This window comes from Cydia amplana, chromosome 12, assembly GCF_948474715.1.
Source record: "Cydia amplana chromosome 12, ilCydAmpl1.1, whole genome shotgun sequence".
Taxonomy (NCBI): Eukaryota; Metazoa; Arthropoda; class Insecta; order Lepidoptera; family Tortricidae; genus Cydia; species Cydia amplana.
The window spans coordinates 13,474,448-13,502,337 of record NC_086080.1 but is presented as its reverse complement, the minus strand read 5'-3'; the positions used below and the strand labels follow the sequence as shown (position 1 = coordinate 13,502,337).

Sequence of the window (27,890 nt, the reverse complement as noted above, 5' to 3'; positions counted from 1 at the left end):
CATTCGTCCATCTTTGGAATTAACTGATTTTAGGGTTAAACGTTTTACCCGACTACACTGGTATGATGGCACCCCCCCCCCCCCCCTAATCGTCCCCCTTCTTGTCGACAAGTTGGAAGTTCCTCTCGAGCTGGTGCGCGCGCTTGACGCGGTACTCCATCAGCTCGATGGTGGTGTAGCCCGCGAAGCCCAGGAGTAGGAAGCATACAAGCACGTATAGCCTGGAAATTAGGGTATACATAGTTGGTTCATTTTTAGGGTTCCGTACCCAAAGGGTAAAAAACGGGACCCTATTACTAAGACTTCGCTGTCCGCCCGTCCGTCTGTCACCAGGCTGTATCTCATGAACCGCGATAGCTAGACAGTTGAAATTTTCACAGATGATGTATCTCTGTTGCCACTATAACAACAAGTACTAAAAACAGAATAAAATAAAGATTTAAGTGGGGCTCCCATACAACAAACGTGATTTTTGACCGAAGTTAAGCAACGTCGGGCGGGGTCAGTACTTGGATGGGTGACCGTTTTTTTGCTTGTTTTGTTATATTTTTTTGTTGATGGTGCGGAACTATCCGTGCGCGAGACGACTCGCACTTGGCCGGTTTTTTTCTTGTGTAATCATATATTAATAAAGCATGACTCACGCTAGACCGGGTCGGAGCTTGAAAGCGTGAAAGAGGGTGAAAGCACCATGTGATCAACGATCAGCCGTCATAGAAAATGGCATAGGGGACGGACTGAAAATCAGCGCTGCGCAGGCAATTTGTAATTAAATGACTGACGCAGCGTATGCTGAGCCCGTTCCTTTTGCCGCACAATTATTCTTATTTTTTCAATCCCTTTATGTTTTGTAACCTGTATGCTTTTTGTGTTGCAATAAATGGTTTCTTATTCTTATTCATGTCGAACGCCCCGGCCCGGGCATGGCCCGGTTGAGTCATCGTTATCCCTTTGAACCGCCAAAGCCGTCAACAGACGTGCACGGCTACAGCCCAATATCGACCTTCGTGCATTCCGACAAGGCACGCATTCAATTTTAATCCGCTTCCATTTTTCATGCTACAGGAAGCCATCTAGCTAAGAAATAACAATGTCTAATTACAACATGTTGAAGAAATGTTACTTTACCGGCTACCCGCTACGGGGTTAACACAATTTGTGCATTAAAATTTGTTCACGATAATCCGTGCCAAGTAGGTAAGTACGTAGAGTCAAATCCAAAGTAGCACATATGTATTATTATTGTTTACTCATTGCACAGCACTCTATAAGCAAGTACAGAGATGTACAAAATGGTTTTAAAAAAGCATTTAAATACAAAATGCAAAATACTTTTCAGATTTACTATTTCAAATGCAAAATACCAAATAGTTTTGCGTTTTGTATTTCAAATGCTAAATGCAAAATAGGTATTTTCAAAATACTTTTTCTAAATAAAATACCTTTTGACCTAATCTCGGATATTTTTATTTATTTTAGGTATTTATCATGAGAAATAGAGACACAATGCCGAGCCGAACAAAAACGTCTAATAACATGGCACCTTATGCATGACATTTTGGTCATAATAACCGGTTTAGACTCTCGCGCGAGCCACGAGACGAGCCGCGAGCCGCGCCACGAGACGCGAGTGTAAGTGGTGGGCTCGCGACTCGTCTCGTGGCTCGCAAGCTCGTCGAGCTAATATAATTTAAACACTAACGGCACGGCATAAGGTTTATAACCAATTGACAAGCCGAAGCCGAGTGTGTCGCGGCGAGCCACGAGACGCGCCGCGAGCCGAGTCGCGAGTCTAAACGGCTATAAGGCGCAGGCGCGCACTCTGACCAAAGAAGAAAAAAAACCGGCCAAGTGCGAGTCGAACTCGCGCACGGAGGGTTCCGCACCATCAACAAAAAACAGAGCAAAACAAGCAAAAAAAACGGTCAACCATCCAAGTACTGTCCCCGCCCGACGTTGCTTAACTTCGGTCAAAAATCACGTTTGTTGTATGGGAGCCCCACTTAAATCTTTATTTTATTCTGTTTTTAGTATTTGTTGTTATAGCGGCAACAGAAATACATCATCTGTGAAAATTTCAACTGTCTAGCTATCACGGTTCGTGAGATACAGCCTGGTGACAGACGGACGGACGGACAGCGGAGTCTTAGTAATAGGGTCCTTTGGGTACGGAACCCTAAAAAGGGCGCGCATGGCTAGCAGGCGCCTCTATCGCTCAAATTTGGCAATACAAGCGTCATTCGTTCATTTCATTTCGTTTGACTGGTAATGTTGGCTAAACTTAATCGCAAAGTATTTTGCATTTTGAAATGAATATTAAAAATGCAAAATACATCTCGAAAAGTATTTCAAATAAAATACAAAATGTTTTTTACTAAAAGGCATTTAAATACAAAATACAAAATAGGTATTTTGCATTTTGTATTTGCATTTTAAATAGAAGTATTTCAAATAAATCGCATCTCTGAGCAAGTAGCCCCTAGGTAGCCAGGTAAAATACTTTCCTTAACATATTAACATAGCAATGTTTCTCGGAAGTTTTTAGTAATCGAAGTTGGCTAGGAGTAGGTTTATACTACTCTTTAGAGTAGGTACTTATTGTTTATTTGAGTTGATTGAAATTGAATTGATTAATAGTTGATTGAATTGAATTATTATCATAGAACTCTCATTTCTGGTTTTTAAATTGGTTTCATTGTGTCCCAAGACCCAAGGTGCCGTTCTGTTGTTCAGTGTTGAGTGTATCGACATTGTGTTGTAGGTACTACTTCTTAGCTTATAATTCTTGCTTTAATTTATTTAGCTATTATTTTTAGTTAAGTAGGTATTAGAAGTCCGTACCTCGTCCTTACGCAAAGATATGGCGCCGTGGCATAGGATAGAACACTGCCAGTGGCCTCCCAAAGCCTGAAGTTGGAATACGCGGCTTCTTCATTGCCAGGGAACAATATTCCAGACAGAGCTGCGGATCAGAAACACAATAAAGTTTAACTTAAACGTTAGGAATATGGGATTATTTTAATACACTCAACAAACTCCCAACTTTGTAAATAAATGCAGAAACAATGTAATTGGGAAATTCGTACGATTATTAACCCAAACAAACGCGCAATAAATTCCAAATTCAAATTGGTTTTCCAACGGCTGTTACTACTGTAATGTGTGGTGGGGTAGTATCGTCTTTATGTGTTGCTCTATACATAAAAGCATATCCAAAAAAAAAAAACAGGTGAAGTTATCTCTTACCATTGACCTGCACAAGCCACACAGCGTCTGCAGTACCCCATATAGCAGCGAGGAGGTAGAACACCAGCCAGTTCTCGGGGTCCGGGCGCCAGAGAATCAGCGCAGTCAGCAGAACGATGTTTAGCAACTAAAACGTGAACAACCATTTTTAATTACTGACAACTTCGCCATTACGTTTTTTACGAAAGTTTAAACCCTGCTTTTGTTGTAAAAACTCAAATCGTCACCGGCCCACAATGGCACAAATAGGAATGTGGGACATTTACAAACAGGCCGCCGCGGCGAGGACAATTTGGGAGACTTAGCGCCACTTGCATCATCCTACTAACCTGGGGTTAACCGGTTAAACCTAGAGTCACCATGGTTACCAGTACAATTTGACACTGGGTTTGTGGTTTAACCGCTTAACCCCGGGTTAATTATATAGTGCAAGTGGCCCTTACGTATTCCTCATTGGCCAAAATTTGTGATTATGAGGGGTAGTTGTAAAGTCTACGTTAAAGACTTAGGGCCCGATTCGGATTTTGAACTAGATATCTAATATTTGACGTATCTTAGAGTTCGAATATGGCTGTTATGCTATAAAAGAAAAGGACCCACCAAAGCAGTGACCATAACAGGGTACCGTCCGGTCAACTTGACGACTGCGCCGGCGATGGGCGCCGCAAGCGCATTGAACACGCCGAAACAGATGATCACGTAGCCGATGTTGTTGATGCCGTATGCGCAGCCTACGAATGCCTGCAATCATGAACGGTTTATTTCGTAAATTTGAAGTGGAAGTAGGTATAAGTAATGAGCACCTCGAACGACCGGACATGTTCAGTATTTTGCGAGCATCTTAGAGATTCAAACCCGCCAGCACCGCATGAACCACCGCATGGATGGGCGAGCCAAAATAAAAGGAGTCTTCTTCAGAAGTTCTATGTAACAGGCCCCACTGTTAAGTCCAGCCATACTTAGCCGCATTTACCTTAATAGTCTTCGCCAAAATGTTCTTTCAAAATATGATTTTATTAATTGATCTAACAAGTCCAACGACTTCGACTAAACGATGACCAATCGAAAACCTATAAAATTAAGGTGTGTAATTCAAATACCCTTGCATATGCCCATATGCCTATCACTATGACATAATCATTGAACAAACGAGTCGTAGGTTAAATGGCTAATGTTATTAAATTTGCATTATTCGTGCTCAATCTATTATCATCTCATAAAATGGCAATAAATAATAAAATATGCGCTCGTTGTGTGTTATCTCTTGAATAAATTTAGATAACATTATGAATCAGTGTGACAAATAGACAGTCATGGAACCGTAAAGGTCACTGCGAATCGGAAACTGGCGGCAGACAATAGTTTACGGATAGGGTTTAAAATACAGACTTAAAATAGCAGTGTAGGTATTAACGTAATACCTATTACGTTCGCTTTTTTGCAGATAAAATAAATAAATAAAATAAATAAATAAATATTATAGCCATTATAGGACACTCTTACACAAATCGACCTAGTCCCACGGTAAACTCAATAAGGCTTGTGTTGTGGGTACTAGACGACGATATATATAATATATAGATACATATAAGTACATACTTAAATACATAGAATACCTACATCCATAACGAAGGAATAAATATTTGTGATGAACACACAAATAAATGCCCTTACCGGGATTCGAACCCAGTAAATAAATATGTAAATAGTTTTATCTACAAAAGCTACATACCTACTATAGGCTCTCATTTCTTTCGTTTCTTAAACCCACACTCGTATATGCATTTTATTAGGTAGCAGTCACATAAACTACCTACTATTATGGACTTTTTTATAACCTTTTTGTGAACTATACCCTACCGAAGAGCTTGTAGATATCTACCGGGTCTTTATGACTTAAAACTTTATGGGAAACAAAGGGACCCCATATCTACCTGGGTGAAGTCCGCGGCCATGAACGCCTGCTCAGCACCGATGTAGCCGATGACGGGCAGTAAAAGCAACTGGTACCGGTGCCGGAGTTGCTTGAGCGTCACCGCCAGAAGCTTTAGTCCAGACTTGCCTTCACACGATCTTTTGGTGCTATATCTAGAACAAAAACTATGGGGTAGAATCATTTTGGCCACTAGTTTAAGTTACTCAATAACTATAATATAGGTACCGTAAAACGGGGTGAGTAGGTTTCGCGGGGAGAGGTGGGTTATGAATGGGGTGAGAAGGTTTGAGAGGGGAGTGAGAAGGGATTTTAAAGCTACTGCTACAAAAATAATGTATTCCAATTTAAAATGGAGCTATAGTAATACGCATAATAAAAAAAAATCGATCCAACAATCTTCCAAAATCACCTTTGTATGAAAACCCCTCTCACCCCAAATACGAGGCACTACGGGGTGAGGTGGGTTTTCCTCTTTATCATCAAAGTTATGAAATGGAACTACCCAAAATAAAATAAAAACTAAAATACAAATGTCCGGAACACTTATTATATACACCATTCAGTTCTCATATGTAAAAATAAAATGTTATCGAGGTTTGAATTTCAGTTTTGAGCCTACTCACCCCATTTTACGGTACTTTACAAGTACAATTTCAAATCAAGATAAAAAAATCAAGTGTCCATTGGGGACATATATAGCTCCCGAGGACACACGGTGTTGACTAAACATTTATCTCTTATTCATTCATTCATTATTCATTACCCTTTGACCGCCAAAGACGTCAAATGATGCACGCGGCTTCAGTCCAATGTCAACTTTCTTACATTCCGACAAGGTTCACGATGACGCGCCGGACACGAAAGGGTTACCTAATAGGGTCAAACAGATTACTGTGTTATCGTCTTTCCTGTAGACATACAGAAGAGTTAAGGGCTATAAAGTTTAATTTTCTTATTTAACCCATCCACGTGAAAAGGTCCTCCTTTTATTTAGAGAACTATGATAAAATCATTACTTACATGCCCACAAGCTGTTAACTATTGCCCACAGGAGAGAAAAATGTACAGTTAGCGCTAACACACTAGTTTTCTCTCCTGTGGGCAATAGTTAAACAGCTTGTGAGCATGTAAGTAATGATTTTATCATAGTTCTCTAAATAAAAGGAGGACCTTTTCACGTGGATAAGGGTTAAATAAGGAAATTAACCTTTATAGCCCTTAACTCTTGTGTATGTCTACAGGAAAGACGATAACACAGTAATCTGTTTGACCCAATAAAGTGAATCCATGTTCGCTGAAAGGCTTGCAAAATTACTGGAATTAGTGGAGGACATACCAGTAGGATGAGGTGTCCGCTTTCTATCAGACGGGCCGTAGACATATAAATAAGGATTTCCTCTAACCTTTTAAGAGAGTCCACGCCAAAAGCGACTAAGATAACTGCGAACGCCATACACGCCAGGTACGCGCCAGATATCACTTGGATCTTTAGAGGCGATGGAGGTTGAAGGTTCGCGTTCTCCTGAAAAAATGCAGAAATCGCTCAAAGTTCACGAGTATTCATTAATACTTTTTTCTTCATTACTCACGCTAGAAGAACAGTCCGGGTCCGGACCGAGGTTCGAAAGTGGCTGTCTGTAGAAAAATTGTCGGAGTCGAACGCCTCGGCTTCGACCCGGACCGTTCTATCGTGAGTCATCTTTATCTTTGCCCTTGTTCACTACTATATTTTTAGTGTAAGAAATGACGCTACAGTGAAATTATTCTAACATCACATATTTGACAGTTATGAATTCACCCTTATAGATATGAAGCTAAGCTCTACCGTTTTACTGATAGCCTTAAAGCCTTAAAGTCATAAGGGTGAATTCATAACTGTCAAATATGTGATCTTAGAAAAAAAACACTGTAACTAATGCACTTTTACAGCTGTCTGTGTGTACGTAAAAAATACAACTATTTAGGAGCAAACAACGGTAGGTATAGCGCATAGAAGTTCTGCTCCATTGTAGGTACATCTAGGACCTATAAGAAACATGTTGGCATGGCAGCTGCTTTACAGTCATCCTTTAGCCACCAATTTCAGTGAATTTACTCACATGAGCCTCACTGCCGCTACAGAAGTTGACTCCACAGGTAGACCCGAAGTCCACTTTGGGAGAAGTAATGTTGCTGACCAACGCTGCTGCGGTCGGCGCTACGGTTTCGTTGGTGTACGAAACCACATCACCAAGCGACGATGACAATACTGTTGAAAAATGAAATAAAGTATAAAATGGCTCAAAACTTAAGAAGTGTCTATGTCTATATGTAAAAATACTATGTCAGAAAAATTACGAAATAAGTATCACTAATGTTCACAAGTCAGTGTTATGTTAAGTCAGTGTGTATGACTGACACAGTAAATTATTTTGGATGTCTGCATTTAATTTAATTTTGCTTGATAGTACAGGTAGCAAATCCATATACTTATTTATAGAATACGATATATTTACTTTTCCAAATAGTCCAATTTTAACTTAAAGTAACCAAGGTCGTGAATAAAACAACACTTTCCCAGAAGCATTTCCGTGAAGGCAGTTAATCCGCCGTGACAAAAAAGGTACTTAAGTAGGTATAGGTACCTTAAAGTTCTTAGAACAAATATTTAACTTAATTGCCATTAAAAAGATTATTGGAAATGTTATTGATATTAATTAATTTTGAGGATAAAATATTATCTTATCTTATCTGAAGCCTAGTTGATGGTAACCTTTCCTACGAAACGAGGTCCCGGGTTCAAATCAGATGGCCCCTAAACAAAATAATAAAAATATCAAAGTACCTATTGGAAGTTTTCAATTCAGATTATAGTCATAAAATAAAAAAATAATATGTGTACCTACTTAACTAGACGTGACTAAATTGACCTCAAGCTTACTTAAGTAAGTAAGCTTGGGAGCTTAAGCTCCCATTGCACTTAACTAGCAAAAAATATTATTAAAAAAATAAGAACATGTTCTAAATCATGCCTGTTACACTTAAGTAGGTGAGTAACGTACGTTCTTATGTACCTATAGGTACTACTTGGCGGAGACAAGGCAAGAATAAAGACGATACCAAATATAAATGTGTGTTTCCCACCATAATTGTAGATGGCACCAAAATAGAGAAGGTGATTTGACCTCTGCCTTTGCCCACACTGTAATAAATCTATAATAATTATACTAAACGTTCTGAAACACCGTAAGTATGTTGTAAAACTATTCCTTAGGCCTTTCGTTTTTGTATGCGATACTGACAGTTTTAATATTTTAAAGCAGCTATCAATATTGGGTTTTCATACCATTAGGTGTACCGTAAAATGGGGTGAGTAGGGTCAAAACTGAAATTCAAACCTCGATAACATTTTATTTTTACATATGAAAACTGAATGGTGTATATGTCGGAGGCAGATCGTAAAATCGGCCATATCGAGATATTCCTAGGCATACCATGAAACGCCGCCATTTCATGATCTGACTAGCGACTACCAGCCATATCGTTCAAACATCAACGTTTGACGATTTGCCTAGCGACGTTTAGGCATATCAAATAAGTAGGGTGTGATATTCCTAGGCATATCATGAAACGCCGGCATTTCATGATCTGCCTAGCGCGACCATCAGCCATATCGTGCAAACTCAAGGGGTGATATTCCTAGGCAGATCATGAAATGCCGGCATTTCATGATCTGCCTAGCGACGACCAGCCATATCGTGCAAACCTCAAGGGGTGATATTTCTAGGCAGATCATGAAACGCCGGCATTTCATGATCTGCCTAGCGACGACCAGCCATATCGTGCAAACCTCAAGGGGTGATATTTCTAGGCAGATCATGAAACGCCGGCATTTCATGATCTGCCTAGCGACGACCAGCCATATCGTGCAAACCTCAAGGGGTGATATTCCTAGGCAGATCATGAAACGCCGGCATTTCATGATCTGCCTAGCGACCACCAGCCATATCGTGCAAACCTCAAGGGGTGATATTCCTAGGCAGATCATGAAACGCCGGCATTTCATGATCTGCCTAGCGCGACCATCAGCCATATCGTGCAAACCTCAATGGGTGATATTCCTAGGCAGATCATGAAACGCCGGCATTTCATGATCTGCCTAGCGACCATGCACCAGCCATATCGAGCAAACCTCAAGGCTCAAAAGGAACGTAAACTTGTATTAAAAGGTACGATCTGGCAACACTGACTCGGACGCAGGGCCATATAGAATGCAGCGCCATATAGAATGCAGACGATCAAACAACGTTGGACCAAATAAGGGAGGCAGAAATTGACAAAGGCGGGTTTGTGACGAATAGTGGGAATAATTCTCCTACTATTCGTTACAAACCTAACCTGCGCAGACCTGTGGGGTACTACTCTACCCGCCCCCATTGGGAAAAGACCAGGAACTCATAACTCAAAACTTCTGTACAACTCAAAACATTCTGTACCTAGCGTTATTGTTTTTGCTACAAATTAACTTCTCTTCTCTTCTCTATTCTTGCTTTTCTCTTTTCTTACTCCTGTGAATTTCCTTTCCCTTTCGCCCTTGGTGGTGACGTGGCCCTTACGACCACGTTACCAATCTTCTCCCAACAAGAGCAGTCGCTGGTCACAAGGTCGACCAAACTGCATACTAATAAAAAAAAAAAAAAAAAAAATAGAATGCAGCGCCACCAGTGGCAAAAAATGCAATTATTTTACGATGCGATCGGTATGAATGAAGCTAGGAATTCGACGAATTCATTGCTCCCATCGATCTGCCGAATCTTTTATAAGACAGATCGTGATATGCCTGAGTTAATTTTAGTCAGATCATGAAATGGCGGCGTTTCATGATATGCCTAGGAATATCTCATCAATTATTTTACGATGCGCCCGGTATGAAGCTAGGAATATCAACGAATACATTGGTCTGACCGATATGCCGCCTCTTTCATAAGGCAGATCGTGATACGCCTGGGTTAATCTTAGTCAGATCATGAAATGGCGGCGTTTCATGATATGCCTAGGAATATCTCGATATGGCCGATTTTACGATCTGCCGCCGACATATATAATAAGTGTTCGGGACGTTTGTATTTTAGTTTTTATTTTATTTTGGGTAGTTCCATTTCATAACTTTGACGATAAAGAGGAAAACCCACCTCACCCCGTAGTGCCTCGTATTTGGGGTGAGAGGGGTTTTCATACAAAGGTGATTTTGGAAGATTGTTGGATCGATTTTTTTTTATTATGCGTACCTATTACTATAGCTCCATTTTAAATTGGAATACATTATTTTTGTAGCAGTAGCCTTAAAATCCCCCTCTCAAACCTTCTCTCCCCATTCATAACCCACCTCTCCCCGCGAAACCTACTCACCCCGTTTTACGTACAAGAAAAATCAGGGCCAGATTAGTGAAAAATATAGGTATGATGATCAAGGTATTAAGTAATTAGCATTCATTGTTCATGCCACGTAACGTAACACAATAACGAGGAAAGCTACTATGTATTAGGATTTACAGTCTATACTTGTATATTATTTGTCCCTGCTATTTAGTAAACAATGTTAACTACACTATAAAACTTAACCGCAATCGGAATGGCGCTATTCAATGCAATAGTTAAAAATAATAATTCATTAATGACAACTGGTTTAGTATAACACCAATGAATGTACGTAAAAACTATAGCTGGCCAATTTAAGAGTCATCGACACCATTCTCTGTCGGAAGGTCGGGGTCAAATCACGTAATCATGGTTACGAGGTCCTTCCAGAGTCGGTAATGAATATGCGCAGGTATTATCTTGCAGATTGGAAGAGGAATTTGAAATTTACTGCGCCAGAATACCTACTAAAACCAATTGCATGAGTTATTTAATGGCTGTTACGCGTGGTGAGGCAGTATTCGTTGATATCTTACTGGCTGAAGAGATGAGGTTGCCCCAGATCTGAGCCATCTGGTAGAACATGAAGAAAAGCCCGAAGAACCGCACCACCAGCACGTCTGCTGGGACTCCCGACAGCCGGGCATACGGCTCAGCTACCTGTTTAGCAAACGGAAAACTTAAGATTGTATGTTTTATTTTTAGGGTTCCGTACCTCAAAAGGAAAAAACGGAACCCTAACAGGATCACTCGTCTGTCTGTCCGTCCGTCTGTCACAGCCTATTTTCTCCGAAACTATACTTGACCAATTAAGTTGAAATTTGGTACACATACGAGTATGTAAGTTTGTGACCCAAAGATGGACGTGTAACGGAAATAAAAAATAAATAAATATGAAGGCAATTTTTAGGGGGACTTAATGAATGAATGAAATCGTTTATTTCAGACAACTAGTGGCCCATACATATAAATACCTTAAAACTAGCATACATATTATAAAAATATAACTAAACACTAAAAAACACATTATGATTGCGATGCATTACGCAACCCCGCAGTGTCAGGGAACCGGCCGCACGGAACCCTTGGAACGCGAGTCCGACTCGCACTTGACCGGTCTTTTTAATTTGTATTTGTTAAGAAACATGCTAAAACTGCAGTTCCTATTATGAACTGCATATACAGGTGAATTAAACAAAACTCGTGTAAATATAACAATCGAGTAAGAAAAAAACATTAGCGGGCTACCAGTTAATATTACCATTCCGCTATAACCTACGTGAGGAGCCGCTAGTAAATACGCCGCTAAGAAGGACATCCAAGCCGGTGTTCATCATCTAGTATCATAGAGGTGTGGGTAGAACAGACAGTCTAGCCAAGGTGACGATCGCTATCGCTTCGCCATCGAGTGATAGAGAGACACAAAGCGTTTCGTTGTCTAAGCGATAGCGATTGTAACCTTGGCTAGGCCGGCTGAGTCGTTATACGGGCATGTCCACTAGAAAGATCGTTCTGCTCCTTAGAGGATATCCAAACGGAGTATATAGCCATTTACAGGCGCTCCCCTCTGTCGAAAATAGGCGGCTAATGGTCATACACATTGTATGGACTGACGTATATCTGACATGGCTATTTTTACGTTACGTACCTATATACATTTGACGTGCAAAAATTGGCAGACTGTTTTGTACAGAAAATTACAGACAAGGGGTCTCCGTTTGGTTATATCCTATAAGTTCTGCTCAGACTACTCACCACAGACAGGTAGGTACACTTCGCGCACCACAGTGGACCGCCGCCGAACCCCACCATCATGCCAGCTGGTACCAGCGTGTACAGACGGGGGTAGAACTGCGCCGCTATGAACGGCATGTACGCTAGGAAGGACAGGGTCACTGCCCATTTGCAGCCCAGCCATCTGAAGAGGAATAAATTTGCAAATAAATATGCCCAATGGCCCATCTGGTAGCAGATTCATTGATCCGGTTCGAAGGACCAATATTTGAAATTCACACAGTGCTATTTTTGTCTTATTAGCGGAATTACTATTCGTAACCGATACTGAAATAAAAAGTAAAATACAAAGGTCAACGAACGTACGAAAACTACGAAACGTCAAGGTTCACGAATTGCTCCTCCAATATAAACTAAAAACGCAAAATACTCTTAAAATTAACCCGGAAAAACCATAAATTCCTACTTACGAGCACCTGTGTTTAAAATAAGGTAATCCTATCAACTTGTAAATTGTATATTCATTTCGTTCGACCACTTGGTACCTAATTGCAGTTTAATTAACATCCTATCTGTATGCCTATCAGAAGACATCGCTCCAAAATGACAGTAATTTCAAACAAACCTGCACTAATGATAGGCACAGTAGAAACTTCGTTTCGGCCTTTAAGAATTAGATAAGTGCTTAATGTGACATCATATCATACAATATTCTAAATAACCAACGGTGCTAATAGAATAAAATTATAAAGCGACAGCCTCTAAATGTCACGAGAATCCCAAAGTTATTCCTTTATTTTTGGGATGCCTCATTGTACATACCATTCCTGAACCTTACTGCTGCGAGATAACGTCTACCATCAATATGGATGTTGCTGTTTTTAAGTAAATACCTACTAGGAACTGATTGTTACTTAATGTTACCAGCACTTCCCGTATAATCTACAGTTCTTGCGTGATAGCCAAAACTGCAGTTACCGAAACAATTGTTGGCCAGCCAGTATCGGCCTTGCGATCTTAGATACGGATAGAATGTACGAAATATATACTTAGCCTTGCTAGTATGTTTTAATTAACTGTAAACGTGGCCAATTATGATTCCATAACAGTACAGCTTGTCAATTGCTGATTATATTCTGAAATGTGTGCCAGTCTTTGACATTAATAGACTGTTGAAGTGTTGACTGCAGGAAATTAAACATAAGTTTTTTTATGTGTCTAAATTGTCTACCGGTTGTGGGTTGTGGCATACATAAAAAAGCGGCCAAGTGCGAGTCGGACTCGCCCATGAAGGGTTCCGTATTTAGGCGATTTATGACGTATAAAAAAAAACTACTTACTAGATCTCGTTCAAACCAATTTTCGGTGGAAGTTTACATGGTAATGTACATCATATATTTTTTTTAGTTTTATCAATCTCTTATTTTAGAAGTTACAGGGGGGGGGGGGACACATTTTACCACTTTGGAAGTGTCTCTCGCGCAAACTATTCAGTTTAGAAAAAAATGATATTAGAAACCTCAATATCATTTTTGAAGACCTATCCATATACCCCACACGTATGGGTATGATGAAAAAAATTTTTTTGAGTTTCAGTTCGAAGTATGGGGAACCCCAAAAATTTATTGTTTTTTTTTCTATTTTTGTGTGAAAATCTTAATGCGGTTCACAGAATACATCTACTTACCAAGTTTCAACAGTATAGTTCTTATAGTTTCGGAGAAAAGTGGCTGTGACATACGGACGGACAGACAGACGGACAGACGGACAGACGGACAGACAGACAGACATGACGAATCTATAAGGGTTCCGTTTTTTGCCATTTGGCTACGGAACCCTAAAAACAGGGATAATTGTCTTACAGCTCTATGTAAAACAATTTCAAGCTGTATGTAAAACAATTTCAATGCATGTATAATTTGAATTAAATTAATGCAAACAAGATTTTAATTGGTTGAAATATTGTGTAAATTGTAATATTAGATTTAATCACATCTCATCATATCATTTAGAAATAGGGGAAATAGCATATTCAACAATATCAGCGAAAAAACATAAAGCAGCCCGGGTAAAAGTCCCAGCGCCGGCATCACTGTTCACGGAGCTCTGCAAATTCGCCGCGCCGTGGAACGCGGTGAACTGCACCATGAAAGTGATCCCCAGCATGAAGATGTTGTGATTGAACAATCCTCGCCTACGCTAAATTGACCGTAACTAATGAAGGAATCTCACCTGATAATCACAGCTGGAAATAGTATATTCGACAATATCAGCGAGAAATATATAGCAGCCAGCATCGCTGTTGACCGAGCTCTGCAAGTTGGCCGCGCCATGGAACGCCATGAACTGCACCATGAACGCGAACCCCGGCTTGAAGATGTTGCGGTTGAACAATCCTCGCCTATGCTAAATTGACCGTAACTAATTGAGGGATCTCACCTGATAACCACAGCTGGAAGTAGTATATTCGACAATATCAGCGAGAAATATATAGCAGCCAGGGTAAACGCCCCAGCGCCGGCATCGCTATTGACCGAGCTCTGCAAGTTGGCCGCGCCATGGAACGCCATGAACTGCACCATGAACGCGAACCCCGGCATGGTGGTGTTGTGATTGCACAATCCTCGTCTACGCTAAATTGACCGTAACTAATTGAGGGATCTCACCTGATAACCACAGCTGGGAGCAGTATATTCGACAATATCAGCGAGAAATATATAGCAGCCAGGGTAAACGCCCCAGCGCCGGCATCGCTATTGACCGAGCTCTGCAAGTTGGCCGCGCCATGGAACGCCATGAACTGCACCATGAACGCGAACCCCGGCATGGTGGTGTTGTGATTGCACAATCCTCGTCTACGCTAAATTGCCCGTAACTAATTAAGGGATCTCACCTGATAACCACAGCTGGGAGCAGTATATTCGACAATATCAGCGAGAAATATATAGCAGCCAGGGTAAACGCCCCAGCGCCGGCATCGCTGTTGACCGAGCTCTGCAGGTTGGCCGCGCCATGGAACGCGGTGAACTGCACCATGAACGCGAACCCCAGCACGAAGATGTTGCGGTTGATGCGCCATTTCTCGTTCACGCCGAACACCACGTCGGTCGGCATTATGGCCTAGAAAATGGAGACTTATTCAGTTAAATTTTGTCTAATTTCTTTATCTCGTAGAGCAGATAGGTAACTATGATTTTTTGAAACTATCATCTAGCTAGGATATATCAATGGGGATCGGACTACAATAAGAGTAAAATATTTTATATGAATAAATAAAATAAACTAAAAATATAAATAATTAAACAAGTTTCAGTTATTCAGCACTCAGCCTCACTGTGCAGAGGGGGAACGCGGCAAGTGTCCTGGGCACAATGCCTCAGGCAAGTTTAGGGCTAGATTTTTGAAGTAATCATTTTGTTATTCAAAGTTACCATGTAAATATTATTTCAGCACTTTTAACTATATATTTACTTCTTTAAAAAAAGGAATTAAAACAGCTTGACTTCTCCGATCTATGACGTCATATAGAGGTCATTCATATTTTTAAATGTCTCTGATTTGACCTACCATGCCACTATTCGGTTCGGACGCATAATATATTTGCTGTATAAAAAAACAATTTGTACGCATTCAAACTCTTGTTTTTTTCAACTCTTGTTTGAAATCAACGGTATTCTAAAAAAAATAGTAAATCCAACGGTGTCAATTTTAAAACACTAGCTTTGCTCGTTGTAAAGGATCATTGGCGATTGGCGCTTGTTGAAATTTCTCTGTTTTCGGTTTCATATCTCCTTATTGTATAAATATAAATATTCCACTATATCTAGTCTTTTTGTTGTCGCCTTGCTGGTGGAAATGTACCTTAATAAAGCCGTTTACTCAATCTGCCTACACTTGGGGAATTCCTACGATCAACCGTCAGCGCCTTTTATTAATGCTTGTCTTGGATAAGTTCTTACCTACAATTTTTAGACTTAACTGGAAAATAGGTACATATAGAACATAGGTAAATAACTCCTTGTTTTTTTTCTGATTTGTTCGGAGTGGCCAATTACTAAGTATAGAGTGGCCATAACAATAACAGCCACCCTAATCTGGGAGAAGTGTACCTACACGTCTAATACGCCTAAGTACCTTTATCGAAAACGAAATCTTTTTTCCGTAAGTGAAATCCAGAGGACCCACAGAAAAGAGATAATGATTGGTTTAATTTTTTTAAATAATATAACTATTAGAAAGAAGCCATTAAACTTACAAAGAACTAAATGTTATTTTTTTGTTTGTTTTTTTAAGGTTTTATCCTCCCGGACATGTTACGAGCTTGTCACTAAATATGACAACAGATACAGTTACAATATAATATTTACAATAGTGAACGCAGTCGTGCCGTTCTCTCCCCTCAAGGATAACGTTACACGATCTAGGACCAGTTTGCAGACTGTTTTGTATCAAAGAATGCGTCTACAAATAAAAGACAAACGGCGATATGGACTAATATTTAACGATGTTTACTGAGCACTTCACGCGCTTAAACTTTAAACCCACACCTTTTACGTGTTTTAAAACTCACATACATTTCACGTACATTTCACATACATTTCATTGTCACGTACATTTTTTGTACACAATAGTTATTCAAAAATTATAGTTATAAAAGTGGTCCCATTTACTTGACAGAGTCACATATCTAATGTACCTACAAAGCTATAGCGATATCTCCAAGTGACGTTCTCAGTAAAAGGTACCACATTGTCGCTTACTATAAGGATGAAATTTGTTCGTATCTTTATACAAATAACCTCTCAGAGCGTTCTTATGGTAAGCGACAATATGGTACCTTTTGCTTGGGAACGTCACAATATGTACTAATTTCGCATAATACCTACTATTATTTACATCCAAGTCTCGTATTTTCGATTTCCATTTACTTATTTTGATCCCACGCTCGCTGACGCCCAACCCAACATCATCAGACTTAATAATAGAGATGCCACGAATATTCGGTATTCGGCCTAATCGGCCACTTTGCCGAAAATTCGGTATTCGGCCGAATATTGCCTGCTATTCGGCCGAATACCGAATATCTGTTGCCTCTACCTAAAAAGGAAAATTACACAAAAAAAAAACGAAAGTTAGGTAAGTATATATATGTCGGAGCCGGTAGCTCTATGAAGGCATCAGGGGATCAGGCATCGGCTCCATAGTGGGCGGAAACAGTGGGCATATCTCGCACACAAGTCCAATACAATGTTAATGCAATAAACTCACTGACACCAGTAATTACTGTAACTACGTATAGGTGCCGAATGTCACTAAATCACAATGACAATAAATTAAGTTCCAAATCACAAAGAAATCACACCAAGTTAATCAAAGCTTACACCACCAAGTTATCAAGAAACGGAAACGAATCCGTGGGTCAAGTGGTACAAGTAGGTACTTAAAGCGCACACGAAATCGCACGGCGCGGTTACGGGCTTACGGGACAGCACGCGTCCCAACTAGGGCTTGCAATTCGAATATTCGAATATTCGAATTTGTCGAATATTCGACCTGTTTTGATATTCGAATATTCGGCCGCTCAGGTTTCGAATATTCGAATATTTTTTATTACTAATAAAAAATCTTACTTAATTTATTGTTTGACTTTTAGCAAAGAGAATTTCAACATAAAGTAACCTAAATAAAATTAAAACTACCTACAAAACTAAAACTACTGCTGCGGGTGCTGCTGCCGAAGCTGCCGAGACCCTCAAGAGGCGGAAATACGGGGGTCTCGACGTTAATTACAACTTTATTCCTTTCGGTGTTGAGACCCTCGGTCCGTGGGGTCCGGGAGCTCAAAATCTATTTGGCCAAACGGCTGGTTGAGGTCACTGGGGACAAAAGAGCTGGCAGCTTCCTCGCTCAACGAATAAGCGTTGCAATTCAGCGAGGAAATGCTGCCAGTATCTTTGGTACTATGCCCCAGGGGCCCTCTTTAGATATAGATTTTTAGTTTTCCTTTTTTAAGTAGTAGTTATAAAAAATCTATTTTATCCGCTGTAGTTACAGTTTCTGTGTGTTTCCCGGGTATTTACAGTGAATGAGGAACGGTAGGTAGGTCCAAATACGAAGGAAATAATATTTTTACTGTATTCCTCTCGATAGACTTCGTGAATACAGTGAAACCTAACTCAATTTGAAAGAGAACGAAATCAAAAAGTATGTTATTTTTACGGTGCGTAAGTTTTAAGTTAAAGGGTCATCATTCTGTTTATTCAGTACAAGCGTACGTTAAGCGAATTTTTGAAGTCTAAACCTTGCCACTTATCGCATGATCATACCAAACCTGCCTAACTAGGTAATCTAACCATGCACCTTTAGCTGACGAATAATCCACCCAGTAGTCAACTAACTTTTTCCCTTAAATATTCCAATATTATATAATTAGCCGACCATTAGGAATAAAAACTTGCCAAAAAAAAAACAAATAAAGTCAATAAAGATTCAAAATACAATGGAATTAAAGGCCTTTTTACTAGGGTTTGCTCCCGGTACTGAGTTTGTATGGCGAGAACCGGGAATTCCTGGTTCTCGCCATACAAACTCAGTACCGGGAGCAATCCCTACTTTTTACATGCCTCTGAGTGACTACAAGTTAATTTAAATCGGAAAATAATTATCTAATTAAAAAAAAATCTTACATACCTAGGTGTTTGGATGGTTAAAGTTTCACGCTATTTCACGCAACGACGCATTTATAATAAAAGTTTTATCTAGAAATATTGAATACGTCTAATTTTGGCGTTTTACTTGTTTTTGTAAAATGTGGGCATTTCATAGTAGGATGATAAAATCTAGTCAATTAAGTGGATTTCTGCAAAATATCATTAGTTTTAGCAATATGTGAAAAAAGCTTTTGAATAAAACGATAATAAATCGATTTCTCGTTCCTTTTCTTATTTTTTATAATATTCGAATATTCGAATATGTCGTCAGAAAAAGTCGAATATTCGAATACCTGAAAGTTTCGAATATTTGCAATCCCTAGTCCCAACTCAACCATGGCCCAAATCTTAATGCCCGCTCGGCATTTCATAGCTAAGCTCAGAACAAAGAACTAAGATCAAATTTCATTCAAATACCAGACCCACGGCTACGTTCGGCAGTGTTTACAATAACCGCCCCGCTTCAAGGAACAACGACGTACTCTGTCATCTGTGACAATCACGCCTAATGCTGTTAATGTAAACAATTGACCAGGAATGCGGGCCACCTTCGCGGGCCCCAGCCACTATAAGCTTACAGGTGCTACGCGCCGACATATATTTAATATTTAAAATGTATTATTGGAAAGTTGTTAAATAGGAAGGCAGAGAAATATTTTATTTTTATCATGGGTCTGATTTGATTGACTCTAACTACATTCATTAGTTCGGTTTTACCAAAAATATATCTTAGCAAACGTTGTGCTTTGTTGGCGAACAGTTTTCATAATAATTGTGATTGTTGTGTGGACCACAGGGCTATTTTTCGATTTATCTAAAGCCTTCGATTTCGTTTCCCATAGTATATTATTAACAAAACTCGAAACAATCGGAATTCGAGGGCCGGCTCTCCAATGGATATCATCATATTTGGAAAACAGATACCAATGCGTCCAAATTACAAGAAAAAGTGAAACTAATGAGATGACTAACTACTCATCTGGATTTAGATGCAATCCGTACGGGGTCCCACAGGGAAGTGTTTTGGGCCCAATACTATTTTTACTTTATATTAATGACATCACGGACGTAACAAACCACAGTTGCATTTTATTTGCTGACGATATATCTATTATTGTGACATCCAACAAAGATAAGTATACAGTTTATGACCACGAACAAGATATTAATAATACGATCAGTAAAGTCAAAGATTGGCTTTATTCGAATAACTTAAAAATGAACCTAGATAAATCTAAATTTATGAATTTTAATAAATCAATGAACCCGAATTTGAATATTGATCTGAATGTTTCAAGCATAGAAAATGTTACGCAAACTAAATTCCTAGGAGTAATTCTAGACGAGAATCTGGACTGGAAGACACAATTGGAGAACGTTGCTAACCGGATAAATAAATATGTGTTTGCACTTAAACAACTCGGTAGAGTTACTGATACCAAAACGGCAATATCCTGCTATCATGCATACGTAGAGTCCGTTTTACGCTATGGCTTAATAATGTGGGGCAATAGCACCGATTTAAATTGAGCCTTTGTCGCACAAAAAAAATGCATTCGTGCAATACACGGGATGCCACCAGGGGAATCATGCAGACCACTTTTTAAAAGGCTTGGTTTATTACCACTTCCGTCTCTTTATATTTATGAAATGTGCATGTTTGTTCATAAGCACAAAGATATATTTAAAAAAGCCTGTGATAGCCATCCACGCTCTTGCCGCAATCCGGATAGACTACTTCCTGATGAACATCCGAGATTAGCTAAACATAAAAAAAGCTGCACGATAATGTGTCTTAATATGTATAATACATTACCTAATGATATGAAGACATTAAATATTATAGCATTCAAGCGAAAATTGCATCAATGGCTAAACAACTACAATTTCTATAGCACAAATGAATTCTTGGACATGAAATTTAATTAATTAGACTTGACTTGTATAACATTAATAATTAATATATTATAAATAGAGACATTATTTGTATATGTTTTGCATGATAGTTTATAAGTTTTGTACATATTTTGCATACCATTTATGGTTAAACATGAAACCTACCACCTATCGCATGAACACCGATGTACCTGGTAATGTTTATCGCAAATAAAAGATTCTTATTCTTATTCTTATTCTTATTCACAATGTTCGCATCTCATGCCGAATATTCGGTCGCCGAATATTCGAGATTCGGCCGAGAGAGTGGCCGAATATTCGGTATTCCGTATTCGGCCAAAACCACTATTCGGGGCATCTCTACTTAATATAGGTATCTATTACTAATCAAGTCACGAAACATTAAGCTTTACCTACCATTTCAATATTGACATTAATAAAACCTAAGCTTAGTTAACGTGTGAATATCTTATTTGCTTGTACAATGCAGGTACATGTAGAGAATGGATGAGAGCTTATTTGACATTGATGGTACCTACGTGTTATTTTATATTACCTATTAGGTACTTACAATATAGTAGATGTGTTTCATTATTAGGTACCTTATACCGGGATACTTTGAACCGGACACCGGAACCGGGACACTGAAGAAATAGGAGAAAACAAGGGTTCTACAATTTTCATACATTTTTCATGCCGTTATCGTCATACAAAGTCTATAAGAATGGAACGGAAAGAAAATAGGAGACATTATTCTATTAGAACTTTATGTAAGATCAAGTTCAAATACAATTACAGGCGTGCGCAGCTATAAATGCTTTATTATCAACTCTGTTGATCTTAGAATACTTATTTAATTGAACTATAGACTAACATACACAGACCACTTCACAAAGCAATTACGATGACCGAGATTCTTTTATTTATTTGTGATATACTTAAAACGGTGCCAACTCAAAATGTTAAAACCTTCTATGTAGTTCTTAAAAGCTGTATGATAAAAGTCTTAGAAATATGTATCCAAATCGTTAACTTTTGCAATGTCCACAGAAAACGTCCACAGACGTTTTTGACCCGCATGACGTTTTCGTACCTTGTGACTGATCACGCTGCGTGTAGCGTCAGTGTGACAAGGTGCAAAATGGGTCATAAATTAAAACTTTCGACTGTACACGCAGCGCCTTCCCTAGACCTGGGCCCTGGGCGCACAGACAAAAAAAAGATAAATAGTCGGCGCTGAGGGTATCTATTCGTCCCCCTCGCTGTTTAGACTTCGGGTTGCTGGTGCGCTGAGGGTAAGACCTTCCTCCGTGAGCTGGGTCGTCGCCCGTCGTCGTGATTGAAAGGGACCTTGACCCCCGCTCCAGGTTTTTCCTAATGCAAAGGCTGTCCACCGCAATACAACGCGGCAACGCAGCGAGCGTGATGGGCAACTTTGCGTCGGGGACAGCCCGGGACGGGTTTTAGTAAGTAGTTATTTTTTATATTTTTAGTTTGTATTTATTATTTAATTTTCTACAATAATTGTAATAGGTCGATTTAGTTAATAAATATTGTTCATTTTGTAATTGACATTAGTACCTATTGTAAACATTTAAAATATACCTACGTAGCTGAAATAGTTAAGTGGTTGCGCGCTGATACTGAATTAGTATAAGCGCCAATTCGTGATAACCGCGAGTCGTCTTATATCTCCATGATAAGTGATCTGTGGTAACACGATTCATTCTAATTAAATTTACATAAGGACTTGTCATAATCCACGCCTACCTATTAGGTAGGTACCAGTCGAACAAGGAGAATTTTTTTTAATATGTGCATTAGGTAATAGAAAATTTGTCACGGAAGAAACAACAAATAAATAGAAAAAAAAATCTAGTAGGTATTGTATTTTTATAAATAGAATTAATTACAATTGTATAATTAAAAAATAATAAAGGTGCTTTAAAGTTGGCGGCACTTTTGCAACGCCCTAATATTTAACTGATGACTTTTGCGACGAAAGCCCTAGTGATTCCAATAGTTGACAAAGGTTGTTAAAGGCTGCATCTATTGGAGCAGTGTCAAGCACTGGAACATTTTCGTTAATATGTGTCAAACAAGAAACAACAATGTGACAACCACTAGTCACCGATTTGCATATTATAAGCGAGCGCCTACATTACTAGTACATGCAAAACGAAATAATAGTAATAATCTAACCTTGACAATCGACAAGCTCCGGTGTCTCGGATTTAAGGGGCCACCGTTAATTTACTCATTCGAAATGTAATAAACTTTACATTTTTTGATCGCACGTTGCGCCCGGTCATAGATAAATAAAATACCATAGAGTGCTCAATCCATAAGTACATAGGTAGATAAAAACACTCCATGTAGGTACACTCCTTTTTTAAAGGATGTCACATTATAGTAGACCCTCGAGAAAACCTACCTAAGTAAACGTAACATTAGTAATCATTAAGTATATATTCATTTTACCAACTTAGTATTTAAGTTATACCTAAGATTTGTTTGTAACTAACGCGATATCGAGCCTTGAAACCAAAGAATATATAATTACTCATCTTGAAAACCTCAACTTTTCGAACCACTCGCTATGCTCTTGTATTAATATCGGAGTTTTTCGCTTGCTAGGATATCTACATATATAGATAATATTGCTTAGCTTTGCTCCTTTGTAAAACAAATAACTATTATAAGTCGAACAACTACCAACCAACTTAGGCGTCCTCGGCAACAGCTTGCCCTTAAATGCAGATCAATTTTATTATTCCTAGTTAATTAAATAAGGAATAAATTAACAGAAACTATATTTATACCTATAGATAGAGAACCTACACTTTGAATTCCTACATTATGTTCAATATCTATTTCTTCATAGCTTAAGTAACGCATAATTACTTCTATTATTCTTCACACCAATGAACTTCCTTTGGTTACTTCTAAACTATAAAGTTAATGCGTGATTTTATCATAAAATGTTAAATATACGTACCATACTGAGGTATGGGCGAGTAATTCAACTGTAATGCTAAATATATAAGGTAAACGTACTAGTACTCGACATGCTAATGCCCAATAGATGACACCCTGCTGTCACCTCTATAGACAATGACTTAAGTTTCAAGATGACATGTAATATGACGCGGTCCCGTCGAGCATCAGTACGTTTACCTTATCATATAATATTTTGCAGTAGGTGTGTTTGTTCTGCTGTATAGATACGTAATACTATTACTTATTCTGTGGCTGTAGTGTTATTAGATACATAAATAGGTATAATGAGCTGATACCAATGCAACGCCCGCACCAAATATTAACATCGCTACGCTACGCTCTAAAACAGCGAAAGGCGTAAATTACGCGAAATTAGCGTTTACAGTCAGTAGCAGAAGTAGCCAAGCGGGTGAAGTGGTCATAAAGATCCGGACACGCTCTTATTCTCTTAACAATAAAGTTGTGTTTCATATTGAACACCTCGCCCGCTTAGCATCTTTTGCTGCTGACTGTATATTGTACTAGGTACTGTTAACGGGTACCTATTAACTGTGCAATGACGTATTAGGTCATTAGTTTTCCCATGGCGCCTAAATAGGTGTTCACTTATCTGTAATTGATAATTTATACGGTAATATTGTTAGTCATACCTACTAGCAGCTAGATATTGTTTATTAACCTACCTATTTTATGATTAGGTAGTTGGAATCGTATTACTTAGGTAGGTTTTTGGTTTTATTTAATATTTTCGTTTATTTTATTAGGAATGTTTTTTATCGAAATTGAGAGATTTATTTATTTATTTTATTCGATTTGAATTGTTACACTAACTGTCCTAAAAAAACATTTTTGCCAATATTAAATCAGTAGGTACCTACTTAGGTAATAATATTGACCTATTTACTACTTATTAAAAGTAGTAAATAGACCAAAATGTAATAGCATTTTTTTTTAATTCGTATTATTTTTATTTTGTGATATTTTTTTAACAAAAGTCTACCTCGTGAGTCGTGATCGTGAACTATTTTTCTTAAATAAGCAAAGTTCAAGGACCCATTCAATTTAAGAATTTACCCAATTGTGTTGACCAAGACTCTTAAAACAAGGTTTTGCTTTATTGACAAAAATAAGTGTATTCAAACACTGCTAAGGGCTCCTTGCGTAACAGGTACGAGGGGTGATCCAAAAGTAATGATAATCAGTATGAAAGAGACATAAAATGTTTAATAAAATAATTTATTTTTCTACGTAATCTCCTTCCAAGTCTACACACTTAGACCATCGTTTCTCCAAACCACGAATTCCTTTAAAAAAAAATCTTTTTCTTGACCCTCCAAAAATGCCTCCACAGCGGCCATTACCTCGCCATCATTCAAAAATTTGTTGCCTCTAAGATCTTCCTTCAGCCGTGGAAAGAGATAAAAGTCGCTGGGGGCTAGGTCTGGCGAATATGGGGGGTGTTCCAGCAATTCGAACCCTGAATCACGGATGGCAGCCATCGCAACGCCGGCCTTGTGGGGCGGGCGTTGTCCTGGTGAAACAGGATCCCAGCTCGAAGTTTACCCCGCCGCTTTTCTTTGATTGCCTCTCTCAATCTGCGTATTTGGTCAGCGTAGTAGGAGCCCGTAATAGTGGTTCCCTTTTCCAGGTATTCGATCATTATGACTCCCTCAGCATCCCTAAACACTGAAGCCATGACCTTACCAGCGGAGCTTGCGACCTTGAATTTCTTCGGTGTAGGGGAAGACGCTCGCTTCCAGGTCATGGATTGCTGTTTGGTCTCAGGATCGAAATGGTGGATCCAAGACTCGTCCATGGTTACAAACCGACGCAAAAATGTTTCGGGATCAGTTTGATATTTGTCAAGATTAGACTTCGAAATCTCACATCGTATTTTCTTTTGTTCAGCCGTTAACATTCTAGGCACCCAACGAGCGGAGACTTTTTTCATGTGTAGTTCATCAGTTAAGATTCTTTGAATGCTGCCATACGAGATGCCTGTGAGCTCAACTAGATGCCTGATAGTCATCCTTCTATCTGTTAAAACGAGATCATGAATTTTTTTGACGTTTTCTCCAGTAATGGTGACAGATGGACGGCCTTCGCGATGTTCATCTTGAGTGGATGTTCTTCCCAAGTTAAACTCCTTTGACCACCGTGCCACTGTGGAATACGGCGGAGCGGACTCGCCCAGTGTTCCCACTAATTCAGCGTATATATCTTTAGTACACATTTTTTTCAAACAGAAGTATTTAATAACCGCTCTCATTTCAGTTTTCTCCATTTTTGCGTTATTGTTCCGACTGCTCGTGAAAAAACAGCTGCAACTCTCTGACAGATACATATTTTTTAATTTTTAATTTTTTAATTTACTAAGGAGTCTTTATGGCCAGTAACGGCATACCTATTTATTTTAATCCGATTCAATAAGTATTCAGTTATCATTACTTTTGGATCACCCCTCGTATATCTTCCTATGCCGATGCACGCCTTAAACCTTGACAACAGATCGTGTTCAGATATTTATGACAACTTCGCTTAGCTAATAGCCAATTTCACGATAGTCTAATGTAACCTTAAAAATGTAGGTACAATTAACCAAGCTTAGCACCTCTGCATAGGTACATTAGGTCATAGAGAAATATAGTAAGACAAGAGTGCTCACTCCATACATCAGTTCAGACTATTAATTTCAGTGTCTACATCTAGCATCGAGTAGCGGAACTATCAGTAGTGCTACATCTATTGTCAAGTAGCAGTACTGATAGTTCCGCTACTCGATGCTAGATGCTAATAGTCTTTTTGGTACTAAAACTGATGTATGGAGTGAGCACTCTATGTATTTTTTTCTCTATGATTAGGTACAAATTTATATGCAGGATGCAGGAGTGCTAAAGCTTATATCGTTTTTATAACTGTTCATGACAGGGTGTAATCTAAAACGTGATACAAGATAATCAAACCTGAATCTTTTCATGATTTTGAACAACTGTTACTATGGGGTCAATTTTGTAATATTAAAAAAAATTGAGCTGTTCCATAGAAATGGTCAAGGAGAGGTAGACAAAAATGTATGGCAAAGATTTTTTTTATTGTGAATTTACAAAGTTGACCCCTAGTAAAAGTTGTTCAAAATCATGAAAAGATTCAGGTTTGATTATCTTGTTTCACGTTTTAGATTACACCCTGTAGATTATTTTATTAACTACGACAAATCTAACGACTCTGCACATTCAATATCCGTCAAACCTTTTGGGTTGTAAGTTGTAAGTCGTGTCAAAGAAAGAAATCCAAACATACCTTACATTACCTACTCGAAAAATGTGACCCAACCCTAATTGTCTGTCGGTACTTATATATACAGTCAGCTGTAAAAAAATCTGCCCACCGTGAGAGGTCAGGTAATTCTACAACTGACTCTTCCCGATTGATTATAGCCGTAACTGTACCTACACTGACACACGTGTCCGATTCAATAGCTGACATACGATTATTCTGTGATCAACTGACAAATATAGCCTTTTCTATGACTTTAACAATAGGGCAATTGTGTTTATGACTAGATAATATTGATAGACAGAGCACAAAAATGAATAGGATTATAATGAATGTACAGAATAGGCTCCTCGTCGATGTTGTTTACATACGATGTTGTATTTTTCCCACTGGAGGCTGGAGGCCTGTTGGTAGACACTTTACCTTTTAGTTTTTAAATCCAAAACACAGGTATGTGTAGATACATTATATTTACGTAATCAAATTAAATAAAGTCAAGTATAAGTACAAACATTTTGGACGCCGGCTGTACCTATATTATTTTGTATACTTTTCTTATTTACATAATTTTTGAATGTCACTTACCAAACCAATAAAACAAACAGGTATTTTCGCTTAATTTGCAATCCCACACTCTTTTTCACGTTCACTAAATGATAACTATTAAAGGGTTCCAATACTGAAAACTGTTTTTT

General features: G+C 38.7%; 1 protein-coding gene across 2 annotated transcripts; it reads right to left on the bottom strand.

Moving 5' to 3' along the window:
• Nucleotides 1–85: 85 nt before the first annotated feature.
• Nucleotides 86–27,799, bottom strand: LOC134653088 (UNC93-like protein). 2 transcript variants are annotated; one of them, XM_063508381.1, is made up of 11 exons: nucleotides 27,781–27,799; nucleotides 15,207–15,433; nucleotides 12,335–12,497; nucleotides 11,116–11,239; nucleotides 7,282–7,430; nucleotides 6,586–6,704; nucleotides 5,181–5,334; nucleotides 3,847–3,987; nucleotides 3,247–3,373; nucleotides 2,842–2,962; nucleotides 86–221 (listed from the first exon to the last, which is right to left on the bottom strand). In XM_063508381.1, exons 2-11 carry the CDS (start codon nucleotides 15,425–15,427, stop codon nucleotides 86–88), a joined length of 1,455 nt encoding a protein of 484 aa, XP_063364451.1. In that variant the 5' UTR covers nucleotides 15,428–15,433; nucleotides 27,781–27,799. The 2 variants fall into 2 exon arrangements, with proteins under 2 accessions (XP_063364451.1, XP_063364450.1); XM_063508380.1 differs by lacking the exons at nucleotides 15,207–15,433; nucleotides 27,781–27,799 and adding an exon at nucleotides 14,753–14,923.
• Between the last annotated feature and the right edge of the window lie 91 nt (nucleotides 27,800–27,890).